The sequence below is a fragment of the Phocoena phocoena genome, chromosome 10 (assembly GCF_963924675.1).
Source record: "Phocoena phocoena chromosome 10, mPhoPho1.1, whole genome shotgun sequence".
NCBI classification, from domain to species: Eukaryota; Metazoa; Chordata; class Mammalia; order Artiodactyla; family Phocoenidae; genus Phocoena; species Phocoena phocoena.
The window spans coordinates 85,375,652-85,401,357 of NC_089228.1; the positions used below are offsets into that span (position 1 = coordinate 85,375,652).

General features: G+C 40.1%; 1 protein-coding gene across 1 annotated transcript in view; it reads left to right on the forward strand.

The window, feature by feature from the left end:
* The window catches only part of LOC136128832 (cytidine monophosphate-N-acetylneuraminic acid hydroxylase), a 50,183-nt gene extending 26,603 nt beyond the window's left edge, over nt 1-23,580 (forward strand). Inside the window, exons 5-13 of the mRNA XM_065884773.1 lie at nt 132-279; nt 609-690; nt 1,456-1,593; nt 3,990-4,125; nt 11,774-11,914; nt 15,315-15,489; nt 17,052-17,168; nt 21,938-22,053; nt 23,483-23,580. Of these exons, the coding sequence (XP_065740845.1) occupies nt 132-279; nt 609-690; nt 1,456-1,593; nt 3,990-4,125; nt 11,774-11,914; nt 15,315-15,489; nt 17,052-17,168; nt 21,938-22,053; nt 23,483-23,558 (1,129 nt within the window). The 3' untranslated portion in view covers nt 23,559-23,580. The remainder of the gene's footprint in view (nt 1-131; nt 280-608; nt 691-1,455; nt 1,594-3,989; nt 4,126-11,773; nt 11,915-15,314; nt 15,490-17,051; nt 17,169-21,937; nt 22,054-23,482) is intronic.
* The last annotated feature ends 2,126 nt before the right edge of the window (nt 23,581-25,706 follow it).

Consider the following 25,706-nt stretch of genomic DNA (forward strand, 5'->3'; position numbering starts at 1 on the left):
GACTCTGCAGAGAGTCTGGTATTTCAGTACCTTTCTTCTTGGTCAACATGTTGGTGTAAGGAGCAGACTGTCTCTTATACTAGATGATTCTATTTTTTCACCTTTCAACCTTTGAATTCTTCTGATCCTAGTTACCCCACACTGAAGAAGGTTGCTGGAAGAAGACCAGATATTCCCATTTATGTCGGAAACACGGAAAGACCTGTCTTTTGGAATCTGAAGCGGAGTGGTGTCCAGTTGACTAATATCAATGTAGTGCCATTTGGAATATGGCAGCAGGTCAGATATCTGTGTTCTTTCCCTACTTTTCAGTTATGCTTTCTGGGGTAAATTTTAGATGAGGTAGTCGCTTTAAACACTAAGGAAACAATGGCCTACTTTTTCTGTACATAGTACTGTGTAAATACCTAGCACTGTGTAAATCTCTGTTTGAGCTAAAGTAAAAGGTGGCTTTTCTCTCCATTTATCAATGGTATGATTCTCCTGGATAATAAATCCAGTTCTGAATAAAAGGGATTTCTTTCCAGAAGAGATGACAATTTCTTCAAATATTGAATTAAAAGCCAAACTGACATAAACTGTTGTTGGTTTTATTGTTAAAATTCCAGGTAGACAAAAATCTTCGATTCATGATCTTGATGGATGGCGTTCATCCTGAGATGGACACTTGCATTATCGTGGAATACAAAGGTATTTTCTTATTCTCATTAACAGTGAAAAATGAAAAATATTCTTGGTAAGAAGGATAATAAGAGCTATCCAAAATTTCATCCTATGTTCATCTTCTTCTTCCATCTTCATTTTCCATAGAATATAATATATTCTATCCCTGTCTTAGGAAAAGGGGCTCTCATTCAGATAATCTTACAGAGAACAAATTAGCAGTAATGTGCTCGATGTAGTGACAGGTGCAAAGATTCTTTTTCATAAGGCAACACATATTCTATATTTCACCTATAGTAACTTATTCAAAACTGCCTTTATTGAATAAGTGTTTTACTTTCATCTTGAAATACTATGATGTAACGTAATCATACACTTCTGCCTTTCACGTGAGAAGATGGCTTTACACCAACAATCATTGAATAGAATTTCCAAGGGGTTGAGAGGTTTGTGTCACTCTTTCCCCTGCATCCTTTGGGCTCAACATCTGAAGATAGCCGGCCGAGGAAAGTAGTCTATCTACGATCCAGAGTGGAATTAAGCTAACTCTCCTCACCCAGAACCCACTAATCAGACAGGATGAGTTTATTCACTTGAAAGTTCAAAATGTGCTATTGAAGAGTTTAGATTTTGAAGTCTTACTCTCTCTTTTCCTTGGACATAAGCAACTCTTCTGTAATTGAATGAGTCAGATTATACAGACTTACATGGAAGAGTTTGTTGACCTGGGATTTCAAACTGTGGTTTTCAAGATTTCACCTTGAGTATTGATGCCACTTTATTTTTCCACAGGTCATAAAATACTCAATACAGTGGATTGCACCAGACCCAATGGGGGAAGGCTGCCTATGAAGGTTGATCTAATGATGAGTGATTTTGCCGGAGGGGCATCAGGCTTTCCGATGACTTTCAGTGGTGGAAAATTTACTGGTAATACTTTATATCAAAGTGATGCCAAGGAGCATGCATGGCACTTTGCTAAATGCTGTACGAATCAATACAAAAATAATTAAGACATGATCCTTCCCCACAAGAAGCTTACAATCTTATTGGGAAACCAGACTTGCAAATCACAGATATACAAGCTGAAGTTTCCAGCTCAGAATATGCTGATGGAGCATGAAGGAAACACTGAGGAGATTAGGGAGCATGTCAGGAAAAGTCAAGAAAAAGAATCATTTGGATCAATTTGATTCCTGATGTAGACTGTAGAGCAGAACAGGAAGAGTCTGACACTGGTAATCCAGGCTTAAATGCTCTTGGTATGTGGTTCAGAATAGGGTGTGGGCAACTCGAGGTGGGCACATCCCCTTGGACTTGTGGAATGCCCATACAGGGGAGGAATGAAGCAAAGGAAGCCCCTCTAAAGTATGGGGTTTCTGGGGGCCGGGGAAATAGTAGTCAAAGAGTACAAACTTCTAGTTATAAGATGAGTAAGTTCTGGGGATGTAACGTACAGCATGATAACTATAGTTAACAATACCGTGCTATATACTTAAAAGTTGCTAAGAGGGTAGATCTTACATGTTCTCATCACACACACACAAAATGGTAATATGTGAGGTGATGGAGGCTAACCAACCTTATCGTGGTAATCATTTAGCCATACATGCATGTAATGAACCCGTCCTGGTGTATACCTTAAACTTATGTAATATTATATATCAGTTATATCTTAAAGCTTGAAAAAAATGTGGGGTCCAAGGCAGAAGCTCTTCTGCTCTGGGTCTAAGGGTGGTGCTAGGGTTGGGATGGGGGAGGGCGTGTAAATGGTATATTTTGTTCCTACTTTTGCTCAGTATGTAAGCATTGCTAGCATTGTAAGTTCTCAATATATGTCCACTTAATAAATTAATATTTTCTGTAAGTGATCTCTGTTTAGCAATGTGGCAGAAATGCCCTACTTGCAGTATGAGGAAAGCCTGTCCAGTTCCTTCCTTTCTTCTCTAAGTCTGTGGTCATTGCCTCCCAGAATGAGTCACCAGTGAGAGATAGAGGGGAGGTGCTATCTTTACGGGGTTAACAGTGTGACTGGGGAGGTGACATATACCTACTAAAGGGTAGCTAGCACAACTCCGTTCTTATGTGAGTGTGTGTGTGTGTGTGTGTGTGCGCGCGTGCGCACGCACATTTAAAAAGGTCTAGAATATACCAAAATGTTAATAGTGGTTGTGTCTACCTTATGGATAACTTATTTTTTTCTGTATCCTTGTCTGTGTTTATCAGATTTTCATAGCAGTAACAGTAAGAGCAGTTCCCTGACATGGTACCCCACATGCTCTGGGCCCTGCCTAATTTCAACTTCCTTTACTGCCTGTATCCCCATTGCTTGACAAGTGTCAGCCCATACTGGCCCGCTTTTTGTTCCTCAGACCCAATACATCAAGTCCGTCTGTGCCCTGGACCTTTGTATGTGCTGTTTCCGCTGCCTGGAGTGCTATTGCTTTTGACCTCCACGTGGTCGACAACTTCTATGTCTCTGTCTGTGTTCTATGATTCCAATGTCATCTTCACTAACTGCCCTAATATGCCCCTCCACCCCACACCTCATCACCCCAGCCACTCTCCATCCCATGGCCCTGTTTTACTTTCTTCCTAGCTCATCACTCTTTGAAATGAACTTATTTCCTTATTCCTTATTTGCTTTCACTAGAATGAATGCTCCTTAAGAGCAGGGACCTGCTTTATCTTGTTCACCACTGTATTCTCAGTTCCTAGAACTACGTCTGGCACATAGTAGGTGCTCAATAAATATCAAGCAAATGAATGAACGCGCAAACGAACAAATGAACAACCTGTGAGGTAGGCAACATGATTCTATTTTACAGAGGAGAAAACAGACTTAAAGAATTTAAGTGGTGGAGCTGCATTTTGATCCTAAGTCTTAACTGACTCCGACATCCATGCCCTTGACCACTGTGCATCACCTGGGTGTAATGAACATGCTTTGCTTTTATAATCCATGCAAATAGCAAAGCCATTTCCATGTTAGTAGAGAGTTAAGCATTACAAGAATTACAGTGTCCTTAAAATGTGCATGCATGCAAGATACAACTACACATGCCACCCTGTTTATTCAGGTAGGGTCCAAATGAATTGCCATTAACAAGGAGAGGGTTCAGTGTCTCTGGCTGGTTTGGAAACATTTTCCTAGTAACCAACTGAAATTTGCAAAATAAAGCCACTAATGACAAGGAGCTTTGCTCTCTGTCTGCATTAGTTAGCTGTCAATTTTTATCTCCTGAAAGCCTTCTAATCTACTAGAACTCTTGTTTTTCTGTGATTTCTGAACAGAGGAAATTCTAATCCAAACCCTGTTATTCCAGAGGAATGGAAAGCCCAATTCATTAAAACAGAAAGGAAGAAACTCCTGAACTACAAGGCTCGGCTGGTGAAGGACCTACAACCCCGAATTTATTGCCCTTTTGCTGGGTATTTCGTGGAATCTCACCCATCAGACAAGTATGGCTGGATATTTTGCATAACGTATTTACACACGAGTTAATGTATGCTGGGATGAATGATTTAGCTATGAATACAACATGAAACGAGAAGAAGTAATTAGTAGGAGTCTGGAGCTTATTTAACAAGCCGCCTGGGAACAGAGAGCCATGCTTGACAGCTAGAGTTAATTCAGATAGATTTTGTCCAAAAGGATCCTGGAAAGAATGAAGGCAACGGATATGTATTCAGTATACACTAGGAATTGAACTGGGGCTTTTAATCATTTAGTCTTCCAATGACACTGTAAGGTAGGTGTTATTATACCTGTTTAAGTCAGGGAATCTGAAACTCAGAGGCTAAGGGACTTGCTTGAAGTCACCCCGCTGGAAACACTGGAGGTGAGAAATGAATCCTGGTATGCCTAGCTCTAAAGCTATTTTCTCTATACCACACTACCTCTCAGAATAGAGACTGTATCATCATCAAGTTATTTTCTCATTTTTGAGTATCTAAAAGGACTTCTCTTGCAGCAATATAACTTCTAGATCTTGTTTTTCAAGTGTAGTTTTAGAGGTCAATGAGTTTTCTTTGAGAATGTTTAAATGTTGAATTTTCACTTTAATGGTCAAATGGATGACAATCTTAATACTGGGTATTACACAAGATTTCATAAATGTGAATATTCACACTTATGGTTCTTTTTTGGTCACTTTGATACCAAGTCATCATTAAAGATTTAGCAGTTAACTTTTAATAATAAAATATTTCTCAAACAGGAGAAACTTCAAATTTAAGAAACATTGTTTTTTTAGTTCAGCTTAACTACTGTTTTTAGATTGGATTGTCCTTCTTGGGACTTTACTACTGTCAGGTGCCTGAGCTGGGGAAGTGCTTTTCCTTTTCTCTCAAAACATGGACCCTGTGATCCAAAATTTCCTATGAATTACTAAAGCCAAACTAAACATTTGCAAGATTGTTAGTGTCCTTTTGAGATTTTGAGTAGACCTGCTAGGGCCGAACAATGAGAACACTTATTATTTATATTGCAATCACATTAACTATATAAATTAGTTTAGTATAAATAATATAATTTTGTTATTTAGTCCAAAAACAAGGCATGTCTTTTCATTTGTATAGGTTTTCTTTTGTGTCATTCAGCGGCATGTTGAAGTTTTCTTTATATAAGACTCACACACTTCTGGTTATGTTTATTCCTAGATATTTTCACTTTTTATTTTGGTTGCTATTGTAAATTCAGTCTTTTCTATAATTATATTTCCTAAGTAGTAGTTGTTTTAATTGTTTGGAATAGTTTTCAGCTGATTCTCTTTAAATCATCTGCAAATAGTGGTAGTGATATCTCCTTTCATTACTTTATATGTCTGATTCATTGATGTTGTTTTATTGGATTATTTCAAGTAAAATATTCCTGACTTAGAATGTTTATGCTCACTTAACTATGAAGGATGGAAGATGGAGTAGGTACAGTGAAATTAATGGAGGTAGACAGCAAATGAAGGACTTAGTGAACCAGGGAAGGGTTGTCTGTGTCAAGTGACAATGATACAGAACCAGGGGAATGAGCTACTCCAATATTACTAAAGTTGATGGCCCTGGAAAACTTCCCTTCAGTTTCCCCCAAACACTTCAGTTTTCTAAAGAAAATACTAGTTATCAGTGAATAGGTGTGTCTCACACTCAATCTTGATCTAGAGCGAAATGACAATCAGTTAATGCGACAAAAATAAACTTCTCAGTGCCTGCCAATGTAGACATGGCACAGAGGTTTCACTTAAATGCACTAAGATTCAGTGTAGTTAAGAACCAGTATGGCATAGACACCAAGCAATCAGAACAGATAACAGGTAGTGCTGGATCAGGTCCTGGAGGCTCTGCTCTCTCAAACTTTAATCCTTTAGTTGACTGAATTGAGAGAGAGCTAGGAGGCCCCAGGGGAGGGTCAGGTGCCTGGGACAGCAAAGAGGGCACTCAGGGAAGCAGCTTTGAACCAACTGGCATAGAACTATTTCAGTATTTTAGCAACTGTTATGCCTTCTGGCTGAACATCAGTCTGTCCTTAGAGCAATTGGAAAAAGGAGCAGAGAAGAGATTCTGCTGCCATTTCCAGCTCTCACATCATACTACGTGGAAATAGCCAAGAACTAAGGGATTAGACTATGGTGGTATTTTGCATACCACACTGCTTTGGACAGTGGTGAGCATCTGTGAAAAGATACAAAGAGAAAGCATGTCTAAGATAAATCCAGGAGAGTCTGTTTGAGAAGGTGAAAACAGTGGGTTGTTCTATCACTTTCATGTTCTTAGTTATGGGTCACTCAAGTAAAAAGTACAAAATCGATCGCAATATTTGCCACATGACACTGTGGAGAGTATTAAAGTCAGGCCGGTGAGGAAGTATTATTGAACGTGAATTTTTACAAAAAATCAGAGAATTTCCTAAATTGGCTTCATGTTAAATGTTCCACGTCAAAGCATGTAGTCTGAGTGCAGATAAGTTAAGCATCCTTTGAGATGATCTTACGGTCTAAGGTTTAACTAGAGAAGAGGAACCAGGCAAGATAATGGACATTTGAAGTGACTTAGTCTATTACCTAAAATGTGAGAAGGAAATAATTTTTTGCATTGGACCCACAAAGGGTTCTCTGCCTGAGAGGTTAAAAATGGAATTGTACCCCAGACTCAGGTGTATTAGAGAGGTAGAGAGATGGTCTGTATCTGTGGAAAAACAGAAATACAAGCAGAGAAAAGAATGCATTGTACATATGGAAAAATTCAAGTAACTGGATTTCTAGTCATAAACCATGGAGACTAGAAGGTAGTAAGATAGTATTTTTAAATTGCTTAAAGAAAAGAATGGTCAACATAGACTCTATATCCAGTGAAAATATCCTTCAGGAATGAGGGTAAAATAAAAACATTCCTAGATGAAGGAAAACTAAGGCAATTCATTATAAGAAGACCTACTTTAAAAGAAATGCTAAAGAAAGTTATTTAGATAAAAGGGAAATGACACTAGAGGGAAACTTCTGGAGGGACCACACTACCCAATTGTAAGACTTGCTACAAAGCTCCAGTAATCAAGACAGCATGATATTGATGAAGGGATAAACACATAGATTAATGGAATAGAGTCCAAAAACAGAGCCACCCAAATATAGCCATTTGATTTTTGACAAAGGTACAAAATCAATTCAGTGGAGAAAAGACAGTCTTTTCAATAAATGTTATTGAATGTTGAGCAATTAATTGGACATTCATATGCAAAAAATGAACCTCAGTATAGTAGCCCCTGCACTATATACCAAAAAATAAGTCAAAATGGGTCATAGATCGAAATGTAAAACTATGAAATTTTTAGAGGAAAATATAGGAGAAAATCTTCATGACCTTGGGTTAAGCAAAGACTTCTTAGATAGGACACCAAAAGCACAATCCATAAGTGAAAATTTTAATAAATTGGGCTTTATCAAAATTAAAATTTTTGCTCTGTGAAAGACACTGCTAAGAGAATAAAATGATAAACTACAGACCATGAGAAAAATTCGCAAATCATATATCTGATTAACAATTTGTATCTAGAATATATAATGAACTTTCAAAAATCAGTGTAAGGGAACAAGGAACTCAATAATAAATGGGCAAAACATTTTGAACAGATACTCCACCAAAGAAGATATATCGATGCAAATGAGCATAAGAAATGACGTGCCCATATCACTAGTCATTAGAGAATGCAGACTAAAGCCACAATGAAATAAGAATTAAAGTTAATAAAAATTTGAAAGATTAACACTATCCAGTTATGGCAAAGATACAGAGCAATAGGACCTCTCAGACATTGCTGTTGAGGATTCAAAATGATACAGCTATCTGGAAAGCAGTATGGCTGTTGCTTTAAATATACATTTATCATACGACCCAGAAATTCCATTCATGGATATTTACCCTAGAGAAACTAAACTTTTATTCACACAAAACTATACACAAATATTAATAGTAGTTCTAGTCATAATTACCAAATCAACTCAAATGTCTTTCAGCAGGTGAATGGACAAACTGTGGTATATCCACACCATGGAATACCATAGAAAATAAATAACTACTGATATACACACAACCTGGTTGAATCTCAAAGGTATCGTGCTAAGTGAAAGAAGTCAGTCTCAAAAGATTATATATTGTGATTCCACTTATATGACATTCTGAGAAAGGCAAAACTATTGGGATGGAGAAAAAGGTCAGTGGTTGCCAGAGGTTAGGCTGAAGGGAAGGGAGGGTTTGACTACAAAGGGCCAACATGGGGGAGTTTTGAGAGAACAGAATATAGAGCAGAGAGAAGTGCTCTGTATCCTGATTTTAGTAGTAGCACAAATCTATACATGTGTTAAAATTCATAGAGCTGTTCACCAAAAAAAATCCAAAAATTAGATCTAAGTAAATCTTAAAAACAACAACAAAAAAGCTAACAGTTATTCTTAACACCTCAGTCATGTTAATTAAAGCTACGTATTTATTTAGGTCATATTTGTGATACAACAAATACGTATGCACATCTTATATAATACACAACCCCTTGAAAAAACCAAAATATACAATTAATCCATTTGGTAGTATTTGAAGCATAGTTTTATTATTTTAAATGTTAAAGTCTTTTAGATGTTTTAATTTTGCTTTTATAAGATTCTGTCAATTGTATAGAGCATCTATTTGATCACGAAGTGACTCAGCCCCTAACATTAATGGTGTTTTTATGAGCAAGTACCAGTACCATCTGCTTCATTGCTGACCACTTTATGATCAGTGCCTGGAACATTTTGTGAACAAAGGTCAGGGACTGCCCACATGCAGACGGAATGCATATGTCTTTCTACTCTGAGGGTACATTTACCTGTAAATTTGTTGGATGGTAAAGAAACTGATAGACTTATCAGTCCTTGAGATAAGTTTTTATGACAAAATCCTGTAGGTACTGGCCATAATTTCTCATCCATTGAGGGAGCAGAGTACAGTAGGGGAAATAGTGTACATGGAATTTAGGGTCTTTCCTACTACCACTTATTAGGACCAATTTTTTTGACTTCTCTGGGCTTCATGTGACTCATCATTAAAACCTGACTCTTCACTGTGAAGTTCTTCTCTGTCCTCTGATGACATATCTATATGTGTCTAGTCACTTAATGTGTCCTTTTGCTGATAATGTTTCCTTCTTTATTACCTTCTTGTTGATACTACTTAGCTGTCTCTCATCTTCCAAATATTTCCAGAAAGATTGGCCTAAAGTTAAAATATAATTTATTTCGATCAGTGCTGTTCATCATTCATTCATTCATTTTTTTGAGCAGCATGTGCTAGGTGCTGGAGAACTAGAGATGAAATGACTGTCTTCAGAGTTGGAAGAGAAAAACAATAGTAACACAGAATGATAAATGTTATGGTACATGGTTCTGGAGGTAATGGGATACAGATAGGAGTCGGAAAATGACTACTGGATGAGACTATGAAGCAAAGTTTTGAAGTATGAGTAGACACCTACCAGCAAAGATGGAAAGATGCTGAGATGAGAGGTTGCAGTTCAGTGTAGGGGACTGAGGTGGGTGTATTGGGGCGGGGGGCAGTGGGAACCAGACAGTGAACCAGACAGTGTCACTCCACATGGCTTGGATTTTATCCTTAAGAATGAGGAACCTGGTAAAGGAGTCTAACGAGGAACAGAGACATGATCAGATGTGCACTGGAGAGGTTAGGTTGTTTGTCTGCATGGTGGGAAGGGAGACAGGAATGTCGATCCTGGAGTACAGTTTGAAAATCATTACAATAATCTCGGAAGGACTGATGAATGACAGTGGGGATTGAGAATTCAGATTCTAGAAATATAAAGGAGGTTGAATTGCAAGAACTTGGAGACGAACTGGATATGATGGTTTCTTACTTAAGGACACTTGACCACTTAATGTGATGCTGCCATTTAAAGTAGTTGTAAGTCACAATTCTGTGTATTAGTAGTTGGCAGATGTTACCCTCTGTACGCACAATACCCCTCAGAGGGCAGTGTCTGGGTATTAACTTTATTATTATTTTAGAGAGGCAGACAAAGAAGCATCAAGAAGTTAAAGACTTTTGTGAACGCCACACATTATGTTTTAGGAAGAGTAATCTGATAGCATCCCGGTTCGGAGGCGGGGAGATCAGTTGGTGAACCATTTTGAGACTAGAGGTAGTAAGATGATGAGACAAAGAGGTGACACTGCTTCAAATTGAGGACTGCGCCAGTGGGAGGATATTCCCATGTGTAGGAAGGGACAAGTTAGACATCTTTGGGTGGAGAGATATCTTTACTCATGTCTGCAAGATCATAAATAATGTAAGTCAGTGGGGATGGCAGTGGGGATTGAGAAAATACAGTGGGGACTGAGAAAATACCTTGGTGCTATAGAAATACAAATGCTTACATATGTTTTGTGTTTGTCTATCTGACTGAAAATATCTATCCAGTCTAGGTAACCCAGTTGTAGCTCAAGAAAGTAAAATTCCCTTTAACAGAAATGTCTGTCTATGTAACCCATGTCTGATGAAACACAGTGATAAATCCTGGATCTCTCTTTTTCTGCTCCAGCATCACCACAATTACCTGCCCATATGACATTAAAACTGATGATTTACAGCTTTTCCAGAAAGATTGTGGCTTGGAATTAAATTTGGGAGATACCCAGCGCTGATCAAAAATAGCACAATTAAAAACTAGATCTCAGGAGGGACTATGACTGAGGATGTGTGTGTTCTTTCGTAACAGGTGGATTTCAATGGTTTTGAATGGAAAGCCTTTTGGGGGGGAGGGGGTTTATAAACAACAAATTTAGTTTTCAAACTTCTGGAGACTGGAAAGTCCAAGATCAAGGCGCTGGCAGATTTGATATCTAGTGAGGGCCCACTTCCTGGTTCCTAGACGCCTGTCTTTTTAAATGTAACCTCACATAATGGAAGGGGTTGGAAAGACTTATCAGACTTTACTCCAAAGTTGGGGAGACGCTCCTCCTCGTGGCCTCCTGGGAAGGATAAGCCCTGCTTTGGGGGTGGAGAGCTGGGTGGACACTGCCGACCTGGGGCAAGTCACCTGAGCCCTCTGATCCTTAGTCTCTTTCTCTATAAAACAAGAGTAATAACGGCAGGTATCTCAGTGGGTTGTGAAGATAAAATCAATTAGTTCATGTTAAACGCTTAGTATATACCTGCCAAGTAATATTTAATCATCTATATATTTCATTATTATTAAATATAAGAAAATGAATCACTATGCTATAAACTGAAACTAACACACTACTGTAAATAACTATACTTCAATTTAAAAAAACTGGAAAAAAATTAAATACAAGATTGTGTTATTCCTACCTCTTTATAGTAGTCTTGCTACATCTAACTTCAATTCCAATCACTATGTGATTATACTAAAAAACAAAGGATAAATAATAGCTGTTCCCTAATTAGGGACATTAACCCAAATATAGTCTTTATTTTTCCTGGGATAACTGCAGCGGGATTGGGAAGTAGGAATGCAGAGGAAACAAACAAACAAAAATTCTGTCATTGTTCTAATCAAAATTTCATCTGAGAATAAACTTTCTTACATGGGAATTTTCTTATTTCTCAGGTATATTAAAGAAACAAACATCAAAAATGACCCAAATGAACTCAACAACCTTATCAAGAAAAATTCTGATGTGTTAACATGGACCCCACGACCTGGAGCCACTCTTGATCTGGGAAGGATGCTAAAGGATCCAACAGACAGGTTTGGCTTAAATACTTTTTTTTTTTTTTTTTTTTTTTTGCGATACGTGGGCCTCTCACCGTTGTGGCCTCTCCCATTGTGGAGCACAGGCTCTGGATGCGCAGGCTCAGCGGCCATGGCTCACGGGCCCAGCCGCTCCTCGGCATGTGGGATCTTCCCAGACCGGGGCACGAACCCGTGTCCCCTGCATTGGCAGGCCACCAGAGAAACCCGGCTTAAACACTTATAGAGAAAAATGATTCAGGGATTTTTTCAATTTTATGAGAAAATAAAGGACATACCTGTGGTCTCTTGGTAGGTCCCTATTTGTCAGAATATTAAGTTTTTATTGAGTAGCATCCTCAGCTTGTCATGCATTAAGATCCACACATCACTTTTTAAAATGGAAGTCTTACTGTTTAAAGGAAATAAACTATTAAATAAGTATCTTTCAAATCTAGGGGAAAAAAGGCTGAGTTTTTTCTCAGTCCTATATAATAATTTTCTCATCCTATGTAATAATTACTCAAATGTTTTCCTCGTCTCAGAGCCTTACTTGAAAACAAAGAGTGAGGAAGTTTTTTCTATGAAGGACGATTGATGCAGCCTAAAAATAAGTTGTCTGAAGTAACAAGCAATAAGCATGAGAATTAGTTTTTATATCAGTATAAGCATTACCCAACTGCCAATTCCACAGACAGTACCTTTGAACAAGTAACAGTGCACTGGGAGTGCAATTCAGGAAAAGTTACTATTGATGTCACAGACCTATATCTTTACATATACTTGTCTTGAGCCAAATGGAACTGTTAGTTCCTCACCCTTATTTAGAAATGGACTGAATGTGTTGGAGAGCTGGGCACACAGTTGCCAACAGCACACCCCTCTCCTGGCCTTACCTTTGCAGAGTTGGTGTGAGTGGCGCAGCCAGCTGATTATGCCTTTTTGCTAACTTCCCATATTGAACTAGTTACCGAATCTAGTCAGTTCTTCGTAAATCCCTCACAAATCCACCACTCGTCTCCAGCCTCTTCCGTCGTGACCTTAATTCGGCCTCTCACAATTTTTTTTCACCTAGATTCAAGCAGTGGCCCTTGACTTGGCTCTGTGCCTCCACCCTGCTCTCCTCTGATCTATCCTCCATGCCAGCCTTTTTCAATCTGCTGGCCACAATCCACTGGTGGGTTGTAAAAATCAATGGCATTGATCATGACCAGCATTTTAAAAAATGAAATAGAATAAAATAGAATAGACCTGAGTACATTGTCCGAGTACATATAACAAGGAGTAGTATTATTTCAGGAGACTTTGTTTCACAGGTACGCTTGGTATGTGGACCCCCAGGGTCCTCAAGTAAAATATAATTCTTACTGGGATCATAAGCAAGGAAAGCCTCCACTCTGCATTGTTGTGGAAGAAACCTTTTTTAAATGCAAAATTCTTCCTGTTCCTTTCCCTGCTTAAAATTCCTTAGGATCTCCCCAGTACCTCTAGGGTAAAAGCAGTTTGTATTCTCCAGATCAAGGGTGAGAGAAGTTTTTAATTATTTCAGGTTTTAGCAGGACATTCAAGGGTCTGGCATTTGGCACTGGCAGAATTCTCCATCATCTCTCTCCAGTTCCCCAGATGTATCCTATGGTAATAATCCTCAAACTTGAATGAACATCAGAATAACTTGAAGCACTTGGATAAATGCAGCTCCCTGGGCTCGACCCCCTGAGATTCTGATTCAGTAGATCTGAGGCAAAGCCTGGGAATCTGCATTTGTATCATTGTGTCACACCAAAGCATTCTGGGTAACAAGAGAGTCGATATTGTTGGATTCTCAGTAGTAAGACAGAGTGTAAGGACACAGGGAGGCTAAGTGCTTAACTCTGCCTTGTGAGGGGAAGAGGGGCCAGGAGAGAACAGGAAATGTGGTCAAGGAAAGCTCAGTCTGCAGTCTTAGGCGTTTGAGCTATGTCTTAGAGATCAGGAGGTAGGTTATAATTAAGAGAGACAGATGGAGATTCCGCTCAGAGGGACTGACACGTGCTGGAGAAGGGAGGTGTAAATAGTGTCATGAGTTTGGTGAGTGCAGATACTTTAAGTGAATAGACCTATGCCATTCATTCGGAAGTGATTTATTGAGCTCCTTCTGTATACCTGGCATCATACTAGATACAAGGGAACAGCCGTGAAGAAAGAGGTCCTTCTCTCATGAATCCAACCATCCACCTGAGTGTAGGGTTGGTAAGTGAAGGTGGAGGAAAAGGATGAGACGGGAATGCCCTGTCGGGCCAGGCTCGGAAAGGACTTGTGAGACAGTCCACGGAACTTGCCTATGAGTAAGGAGAGCCTGAGAAAGTTATAGAGCAAAGAAGGAACATTACTTCGTTGTGTTTTAGAAAAACTATTTTACTTTTTGGAAGACCATGTCCTGGGGAAGAGGCCACAGTGGGGGAAGAACTAGAGTCAGGGAGGCCAGCTGGAAGACTGAGGCTTTATCCAGGAAGAGATTAGTGAGGCTGTAAACTGAGATGGGGGGGAGGAGTTGGAGAAGCAGATTTGACATTCATTTAGAAGTTAGAAATTTTAGGTTTTGATAAGTAATTTATTATCGAAACCAGTGCCTCTCTAGCTTTGGGCAAATAATGGACTAAAAGTGTTGTTTTGATAAGTGGGACATAGTTACCAAATCGCTACTAGCCAGGTGCCCATTTCCCTCCTCATCTTTCCCTTATCCAGATCACATCCTATTCTATTGCCAGGATTCAATATTCCATGTTCCATGCAATGATCCGTCTTCACACTGGATGGACAGCTCTAGGAATGTCAGAGAACTCTCTCGTCCATATTGCTGACTGGGCTTACATACAGAATTGCCCATCTGTCTGATTAGTATAGTGAGAGGACCATATATTAGAGACACAGAATTCTACGTATATCTCAAAGATAGGCTCAAGTCATTCCTATGTTCAACAAATATTTATGGGGCCCCTTCTATGTGCCACCATGCTTGCTACTCTCATCAAACTTATATTCTAGTGGAGGTGGGGGGCAGGGCAGGAGTGAGCAGACTTCCACAAAATCAATACGGCCACTTATATTCACCATTTCCATAATTTAGTTATTTGAGCCGAAAGGGTCCGCCTCAGTGGTTTTCCAATTTTTGTTTCCCCGACATGGACTTTTATCTTTAAATGTATTCTGACTTGGAGAGCGATCACACTAAACAATTAACAGGAGCTGTTCTGGTTTAGGCTGGGGTGGGGCCCTACCCCTCAGTGTTCCCCGAGGCACTTCTGTGAGACGCCTTGGTATCGTCTGAACAGTCTTAAAGCTGCTTGTCTGGTTGACTGTTGAAATTGAAGTGCTAATTTCTGCCTTCCTTATTTGTTGCTTTCTTCTTTCCTTGTACTCTCACGTTTGTGTCTTTAAGGAAAGGCATCATAGAGCCTCCAGAGGGGACTAAAATTTACAAGGATTCCTGGGACTTTGGACCATATTTGAGAATCTTGAATGCTGCTGTAGGAGATGAAATATTTCGTCACTCATGCTGGATAAAAGAATACTTCACTTGGGCTGGATTTAAGGATTATAACCTGGTGGTCAGGGTATGCTATGAAGTATTATTTGTCTTTGCTGTCTTGTATTATGAAGTATTCCAATTTGTTTCTCAAAAAACATTTATTAAGCCCTACCATCTGCTTCACAGAAAATAGATCGGACAATGTGCTAAAACAATCCCTTGTTGAAAATGTAGGGAACGTTCTGAGGTCCAGCTCAGTTTCTCTCTCGGAGCACTTTTTCCTCCCATGTTTTGTGGGTGTTTTGTTGTGTTGTGTTTGTAGCAGAAACAGGTACTTAAACTGTGGAACAGGCAAGTGGGCTCCACTGGAGAGGTGGTGTCGTGTAGCAGCAGAGAAGCAGGTAATTCTTATCTGCAGCTGTGGCAAGGAATGAATTGCACAAACCATGAGGTCAGCTTAGAACTTAAATTAGCCCCAACATGTACGCACAGAGCTCACAAGCCCAAGTGGTTCACATTATAAGCTGGTCACCGAAACTGAGGAGGTATCCAAAAACAAAATAAGTACCAACAGGCAAGGGGTGAAAGAGAAAGAGGAGGCCTGAAATGGGCTGGAAATCCCTGCAATACTTATATGTATATTTTATCCCACTTACATATAGTGCCTGACTTTGTGCATGGGGAGCAAAGTTTAAGGAAAGCATCAGGAAATGGACAGCATTCATACCCTTAGAAACAAAAGACTGGTTACCCTCAGGGTGAGGGCTGTTCTCAAGTTTACCTTTCAACCCCAGAACATTAATACCGGGTACCAGGCAACACTTAGCATTCTCAAAATCAGTGAGTCCTAAAAAGCTGCCTGGGGGTCAGAGCCAGTCTGTGACAAAGTTTCTGATGGTCCGTAATGAAACAAGTATGAGTATGCATGTGAGTATGGTTGCAAGGATGTCAGCTCTCTTTTCTTGGGATGAATTGTCATTATTCCAAGATTAGGTCCTTTCGATTTTTGAGGCATGAAAGCACTCTTCCTTTAATGAAATAAAAGGATAGTAGATGTAAGAATTTTTTTTAAGTCCTCGCTTAGCAAAATGAAATGTCGATGCCTACATTAGCTACCAAATATTTTTTAGAAAATTGTCTTTGAAACCCAAAGACCTGGGAAACATTTGTCTACATTGTATCTTCAGTTGAGCAATTAGTATGAAAAAGAGAAAACATTTGGAATTTTCAATGACACTCTTTATGTTTAGCTGCTATGTGATGGTGAGAAAAATTTCACATTTTATTTATTTTTTAGCCTGCAAACATACAGTGGTATTTGATGTCTCATTACTAATAGTGCCTAAGATAATGATATCCTTCTCTGTAAATCTGATTGAAGCTAGTGATATGAAGCAGTTTTGCTAGTGTAGAAGAGTAGGATTAGAATTCAGTTCAGGAAAGAAGAGAGAGGGAGAGAGGGATTGAAGGCGGGGGTAGAGGAGGGGGGAATAGAAGAGAGCAGAGAGGAGAGATTCTTTTTATATTAACTCCACTTCATTGCTATCATTTAAGAGCATTTGGGTCTTGTACGTTCCAAAATTTTTTAAGGACCTTGACCACCAGATTGATATGCTTCTTCCCTTTACCATGTTGTCATTTGCACAGATGATTGAGACAGATGAGGACTTCAACCCTTTTCCTGGAGGATATGACTATTTGGTTGACTTTCTAGATTTATCCTTTCCAAAAGAAAGACCAAGCCGGGAACATCCGTATGAGGAAGTAAGCAGGACCACCAGTGGAAGTGCTCCTTCCTTCCTTCCTTCCGTCTTTCCTTCCTTCCTAAATAAACTTTTTAGTTTGGAATAACCCTTAGATTTACAGAAAAGTTGCAAGGATAGTACAGAGAGTATTATTAACATCTTACTTTACTGTGCTACATTTGTCACAACTAACACGTGGATACTGAAACATTATTATTAACTAAACTCCATACTTGTTTCTTTTTGAGTTATTTGCAAAGATTGGCTTTTCTACCTGCTTCCTTCCAAACAGCTGACCCGCCTGCACTGTTACCAGACCTGCAAGCACTGATCTCTGCCTTCCTTGCCTTCTCTCCAGTGGTGTCTCCTTCCCCAAACAAACCCAATGGGTGGCTCTCTAAAGAAAGTGAAGTCAGCATAAACCTACACATATTTTGTTGAGCTCCAATTTTTAACAAATCCCTAACCCACGGCAGGCGTGGTGTTAAGAGCCGGGGCTTTGGACACAACATCAAGACTGGGATGGGTACCCCATCCCTGCTGATGAGAATTATTGATTATGAGGCTTTGAGTCCCTGTCCGAGCCTTGGTGGTTTGTTTTTTTTTTTCCTTGCATTGGGCTTCTTCCCACCTTATCAGTTTTTTTTTATTATAGTCAAATGACATAAAATATGTGAGCATACATTGTAATTTTAAATTCTATATAAATGCAAATATCACTAAATAAATTAGGAGGGTGTATAGTCTGCCCTTAAGTGTATTACACATGACATATAAATGTGTAATGCCTTAATTATAGAAGTTTAAATGTACCTTTATAAAATAGATGTATTCTTAAACTACATTTTAATAATTTGACTTGTAGTTTTATGTTTAGTACTTGCTGTTGAAGAGAATCTTATGGTGAAACTTTAGTAAAACCAGTAATCCACTGCCTGCTTTATGGGTTTTAAAAAACTGGGTTTTCACATACAGGAAAACCCTACATAAAAAAACACCCATTTAAAGCAAAATGAATCTGCTAAATTTATTGCTTTATTTACGAAACACATACATAACACGGCTTCATAAATCTTAGGTCATTTAATACAACCGCCTCATGAAGCCATATTACTATACTCCCCATTTATGGATGAGGAAAATGCCATGCCGAGGGGTTGCATAACCTGCCCAAGGTCGTACAGCTAGTGAATGCGTGGTGCAGGGCTTTGACCACAAGTGGTCTAGCTCCAGAGTCTGTGTATTTAGCCACTGTCTTGCTTCTTAACTCTGAATTTACAAAACTTATAAATTAAGGTATCTGTTGCCGTAAGGGAGATTTTTCTTTGGAATTTTTAAAATCACAAGTTCATTAAAAATATTTCATTGAAAAAAAGTCACTTTTCCACAGCTTTTCTTAATGCATCTATTGGATAAAGCAGGCAACAGCTCTCTTGCAGATTTAATACACCACGGGGTAAACCATCATGTCCGCTGTGTACGTGGTGGTCCCTATTTTGACTCTCAGTGCTTTTGTCTCCCAGGATTTTAGTGAGATTTCTGTATGTTGAGGTTCATATATAGCGGATATGCCTATACTTGGAAGAGCTCCTTCTCTTGCCACCTGGCGCCTTCTCATATTGCCTCGGGGGCCATTCATTGCCTTTTAAACTCATAAGTATATTTTCTATCACACCAACTCTCCATCTTTTTGTTTTCTTTTTTGGGGTACGTGGGCCTCTCACTGTTGTGGCCTCTCCCCTTGCGGAGCACAGGCTCCAGACGCGCAGGCTCAGCGCCCATGGCTCACGGGCCCAGCCGCTCTGTGGCATGTGGGATCCTCCCGGACCGGGGCATGAACCCGTGTCCCCTGCATCGGCAGGCGGACTCTCAACCACTGTGCCACCAGGGAAGCCCTCCATCTTGCCTAGATGCATGGCTCCTGTAGCTGTCCATCCTCCTGCTCCAATCTGGATGGGCCCCTCTCTAGGTCTGCTGCCAATCTGTCACCCTGTGACATCCCTTACCCACTTCCAGACCCTACCCATGTCTTCACCTTCTTCGCTTTCCTCCTTTGTGGGACTTTTTGCTTAAGTATCTGCCGAAGAAATGTTACACGGGAGGTAAACTTCAAGTACTTTCCTGTCTGATCTTGCACGATAGCTTGGCTGAACCCATTATGCTGGGTGGCAGTCACTTTCCATGGTTACCTGAAGGCATTGCTCTTTCGGCTTCTACTGTAGCTGCATGCAGTGTTGCTTACCCCAGGCTGACCTTTCTTCCATTGTAGGTGACTTTTAAGAATTTAGGGATTAATCTATATTTACCAAAAAAAAAAAAAAAAGACCTTTTCAAGCAGCAGGCTTTACTTGAAGGCAGGGGTTACACGCTTAAGTGCTCACAGGCGGACCCGAGGCAGATCTTGTAAATAGGGGGAGCTGGGTGGGGACTGTATCAAGTGGAAAGCATGGGAAGGGAGGAGCCCCTACTGAGCTCTAGCTGATCTTCCGAGTTTTCCAGAAAACTTGGAAATCTGGATTTTCATGTAAAATACCCAGATTTATAAATGTGGAAAGTTAATTCAATTTTTTAAAAAGGGACGGTAAGCTATCAACTAAGACCTAGGTTGTATTTGGACAGGGGGGCACCCGTTTAAGTTATGAAGGTGAGGAGCCAGCTGTTAGGCTGAGGGACCCCTAAATACCAAAACGTGGAGGTCGTTGCTCTGGGGCATCACATATACACTCCCGCCCTCATTCTTCCTGCAAAATTGATTCCATTTATTCAGAGAACTGTCTGAATGTATTTGGCCCAGGAGCCTTGCGTAGGCGTAAGGAAGGGGTTGACTGTTTTGTGTACATACTTTTGTGCTCTGTGTCCCTGCTGTCATCCATGGTACGTACCTCTTCTCCTTCTGAATCTGAATGTCCCTCCACATACTCTCTGGGATTCTGCAGCCTCTGCCTTCGTCTTTAGATGCCACTCACCCTCCTGCTTTCCAGATTCACATTAGTTAATTGGAATCTCCTGCTGTCAACGACTCGCCTCATTTCTTCTTCACTGTGACAGTTCATACCTGTATGCTTGCTTTGTCAACACTTCAGTTGCATCTGGAAGTGGGCAGAAGGCGGGTTAGTTATGGGATCTGCCCATCATTTTGAATTAGAAGTTCTTTCTCAGCTCCAGTGACACTAGCCCTCGTTTTCTTCACTTCTTGACTGTTCTTCTACATTCTTTCAGGGTCTCTCTTTCTCCAGCCACCACTTAAATCTCTTGTTTTCCTCCAGGGTTCTGTACTCAACCCACCGAACACATCTGCTAGCACCGCTTCTCCGATGCCAAAAATCCATAGGTCCTGCCCAGACCTTGCCCAGCTCCCGACAACTCTGCCCAGCTTCAGATTCACTAGAGTTAATCACCTGCTGGATATCATCACCTGGATATCCAAATCCCTGGTACCTCATTTTCAACCTGTTCAAAATGTGACACATCATCGTTCTCTTAAAACTGCTCTTTCTCCTTTTCTGTCTTGATCGTTGGCAATATCGACTCCTCCCCCCACACACAGTGAGCCCAGCTAGAAACAGGGGGGTAATCTTCACCTTTTTCCTTTTCCCTCATCCCCAAATCTAATCAATCACCAAGACCTTCCCATTTTACAATCTAAACGTTTCTCAAAACCTCCCCAGTTCTTCCACGTGCTCCTCTCTAGTTTGAAAGGTCAAGAAAGGCTATCTCCCCTCCACTGTGAGGAACTAAGTCTTGATACTGTGCTTTAGCTGGGCAGTCCTCAACTTAACAAACTGTGCAGTCATGTTTCTAAGTCTCTACTGGCAAAACAGGAGATCTTCTGACCTGTGTTTGTGATCTCAGTTCACAATGGATGTAATCGTTTTGTAGGAATGGTGCAGGAAAGAGAAATAAATCCTAAATGCCAGTCTTCTGATCATTCTGTGTCATTTAATGGCCTGTCATTTATGATAAAGTTGCCTCTACTGGCATTAGCACGATATTTATCAGGAAAAAAAATGTGATGCCAGATACTGAAAAAGGCTCCTGGTAAACTGGAGCATGTACCTATGAAGTGTTAAAACCATGTCCAATCTTAATAACTTCCCTTCATGCTACCTCATGCTTTTTTTTTTTTTTTTTTTTTAATGAATTATCTCTTTTTTTCTCACAACAGTAACAGAGGAGACCGAGGCTTAGCAAGGTTAAGGTCACATGATTAGTAAGTAAGTGCTGGGCTGAGACTCAAAACCATCTCTGCCTGCCTCCTAACCCTGTGTACCTTTGACTATTCAGCAGATCCCGTGTCAGGAGTTGGGATTCTTTAAAGGTAAGGGCCTTGCCCACTGCATTAAGGTAATCTTGCTCTGTGGCAGGCCTTGTTTTCAGTATTTTATATACACTGACTCAGTGAATCCTCACAGTAACCCTGTGAGGAATGTTCTGTTATCTCCATTTTATAGATGAGGAAACTGAGGCACAGAATGTTTGCCAGGATCACACAGCTAGACCATGGATTTGAACCCAGCAATCTGATTCTGTCTGTGCTCTCAGCCACTCTGCACCGCCCCCCAACCCCCGCTCCTGATCCATTTCCTGTTTTCCTTCCCTCAATTTCTACTGCACTCAGGAGCCTCTCTTTCCCCCTCCGCCTGTGGTATCTACTTTAGTAGGCTTTTCTCCTTGACTCCTCAGACCCCTGCCGTTATAGGCAGCTGCTTCTTTCAGGGACACAGGGGTCAGTACCGATGCTCAGTGCTGGCTGGGTCACCCCTACTAGTTGTTCCTTATCTGTTTCAGATTCGGAGCCGGGTTGATGTTATCAGACACGTGGTGAAGCATGGTCTGCTCTGGGATGACTTGTATATAGGATTCCAGACCCGGCTGCAGCGGGATCCTGACGTATACCATCATCTGTAAGTCTGACAATGCCTGTTGTGCTCTAGGCCACTGCAGAGGATGTTGTGGATATATAAGCAGAGTCGGTGACCGACAATGCCGCCAGATTTTGATGGGTGTGTGAGATTCCGCCATTAGAGCTTTATTTCTTTGTTAACGTGTTAAAAAGCAAATCTGGTTAGGAAAATAACATTTTAAAGAGTCATTGTTTCCTTATTCATGCAAATGTGTTTCAGTCTTTTCAGAAAGTGGTTTATGGTATAGGAAAGGGAAGGACATTATGAGAGGGAAAGGGTGTGTTTGGCCAAGACAAGAACGAGGAGGGGGTTTTATGTGGCAAAGATGTTATCATCAAAGACAATTATTTCCTGTGACAAATTTTTGCCTGTGCCCAACTCTGAGCATGAATTTGGTGAACTAGTTGGTTAACGGGAATGGCCCTCTGAGTCTCTACCTGCTTACACTTCAAGACCATGCAAGTTTCTCATTGCAAAACTGTATATGTGGACTTCCCTGGTGGCACAGTGGTTAAGAATCCGCCTGCCAATGCAGGGGAACACGGGTTTGATCCCTGGTCCAGGAAGATCCCACATGCTGTGGAGCAGCTAAGCCCGTGCACCACAACTACTGAGCCTGCACTCTAGAGCCCCTGAGCCACAACTACTGAGCCCGTGTGCTGCAACTACTGAAGCCTGCGTGCCTAGAGCCTGTGCCCCACAACAAGAAAAGTCATTGCAATGAGAAGCCCATGCACCGCAACGAAGAGTAGCCCCCGCTCGCCACAACTAGAGAAAGCCCGCACGCAGCAACGAAGACCCAATGCGGCCATAAATAAATAAATAAATTTATTTAAAAATCAATCAATCAAAAATTTAAAAAACTGGGATAATACATATTTTTGTTCCTGCATGTTTACTGAACAATCTTTGATCCACCCTGTAAGTTTCTAACTTTCACTATTTGAAATGATGTTTTGTCAAATAAACACGTAGGTGTGCCTTGCACACTTTCATAGTGATTTCTTAGGATAAATTCCTAGGAGTGGAGCTGCTGGATACAACACGCACTCAGTGTGTAGACTTTTGCTACACGCCGCCAAATCATTCTTAGGAAGCCAGCTCACCTCCCCAGAAATAACGTACAACACATTTACCTGCACCTTCACCAATACCAGGTCCTTTTGTGTACAGAATACAAATCTATATTTTTACATATAAGAATTCCTTAAAGCAAGGCGCATCACAGAAAACTAAAAATAAGACACAGTTGTCATGTTTTAAGGGACTGCATTCAACACACTGGAAATGTGAAGCTACATTAACATCTGAAACAGTACAGGAAAATGCTGCCTCAGGGAGAGCTGAGTACCAGGTACCAACAGATCTTGGCAAAACAATAGGCATGGAAGTTTCAAAAACATATTTTTCTGCTTTATCTCTTTTACAGGTTTTGGAACCATTTTCAAATAAAACTCCCCCTAACACCACCCAACTGGAAGTCCTTCCTGATGTACTGTGGGTAGAGAGGACCTGAGATTTCCCAGGTAAAGCATCCTGTAGATCTGGGAGACACCTTTATATCCATCCCATCACACTCTCTTTGGCATCTGAATTAAGCAGGCACCGTGCCTATCAGAAAACCTGACTTTCGGGGGAATGAGAGGAGCTAACATTACAGGAAGAACATTCAAGTTTAAAAACAAGTAAATAAAATGAGTAGTGAGTGCCTCCAGCCCAAAGTCTATGGAATCTTTGGTCTGGTTGAGGTGAACATGCAGCCGATTAATAAACAAGACAAAAATTATCCTAGGTGGTCAGTGAGTGTTCAGAGCTAAATCCTGAACATATGAAGGAAGGCAGCAACCAAAGACAAATACTGTGTGATTTCACTTATATGTGGAATCTAAAAAGCAAATCTAAAAAGCAAAAGCAAACGAACAAACATAACAAAACAGACAGTAATAGAGAATGAACAACGTGGTTGACAGAGGGGAGATGGGTGGAGGGAGGAAGGAAATGGGTGAGGGAGGTTAAGAGGTACAAACCTCAGTTTAAAAATAAACTTGCAGGTGCAGTCACAGGTATGAAATGTACAATGTGGGGAATATAGACACTAACAATGTAATATCTTTGTGTGGTGACATTTCATAACTAGACTTATGGAGGTGATCATTTTGAAATGTATAGAAATATCGAATCACTATGTTGTGTGACAGAAACTAACACAGTGTTGTAGGTCAATTATACTTCAAACAAACGAACAAACTCGTAGAAAAAGAGATCAGATTTGTGATTGCCAGAGATGGGGGGTAGGGGGAAGAGGAATTGGGTGAAGGTGGCCAAAAGGCACAAACTTCTAGTTATAAGATAATTAAGCACTAGGAATTTAATATACAACATGATAAATGTAATTAACACTCTATGTTACATATGAAAGTGGTTAAGAAAGTAAGTCCTAAGAATTCTCATCACAAGGAAAACATGTTTTCTACTTCTTTAACTGTGTCTCTATATGAGATGATGGATGCTCATTAAACTTAATGTGATAATCATTTCATGATATAGGTAAGTTAAATCATTATGCTGTATACCTTAAACTTACATAGTGCTGTATGTCCATTATATCTCAATAAAATAAACAAAAACACTGGAAAAAAAAATAAACACAAAAAAGAAAAGCAGCAACCAAAACCAAAAGGAGAAAAACTAAAAACGGAGTGAGATGGAAAACATCACCTCTCATTTCAATAGACCCCTCTCTTTTTCAGACTGATGGAGATCAGCTTGTCTGACACAAACCAGACTTTACATTCCTTCCTACCACTTGGGATGTGATTTTATAAACTGAACTACAAAACCTGTTTCCATACATTTGTTATTGGAAAGATCACATAATATCACTACAAAGATAGTAAATTCCTTGACTCACGCATTTATTTATTTATTCCACAAACAGCTATCCCATCACGTATTGTAATAATCTGTTGTCTCTTCCAGTCAGTAGACTCTGAATTTCTTAAAAGTAGACACTTTTGCCTGCGTAACCCTAGTACTCAGCACAGTGCTCTGTGCATACACAGTATTATTCATAATATGCATTTAAGGAAGGAAGGAACAAGTGAATTTCGTCTTTAACTGTCAGTGTGACTTACATCTTTAAGCTTTTGTGTCCTTACCAGTAAAATTAAAGATCTACATAGAATATTCTTTTCAGTTGTGACGTTCTTTATTCCATACTCTAGCCTAGATCTTCTAAGTTACCATAGGCTAGAAGGGATGTGAAAAGAATTCACATACAACTAGATTATAAGGCAGACTTAGTAAGCACTATATTTGTTGTACCAACTTAGTGTTGGGAATACTGAGGAGAGAGAAATTACATCTGACTTTTTGCAATGACCAGGAAGAACTTTACAGAAAAGGTAGTATTTCACGGGGGTAGGGAGGGGGCGTTAGGAGAGCACCTTGAAGGTTGGGGAATATTTTTAATAAGCTGAAATGGAGGGAGCGATGATAGAATATTCCAGACAGAAGGAGTGGGTGAAGTTAAAAGGTAGAAAAATACAAGATGAATTAGAGCAGTGGCAAGTCCTCCTGGTGTGACAGAGAAGGAAGGGAAAGCAGGAACGAGGCATGAGTGGCCCTGGGAGGATAAAGAGAGTCAAGAGGCT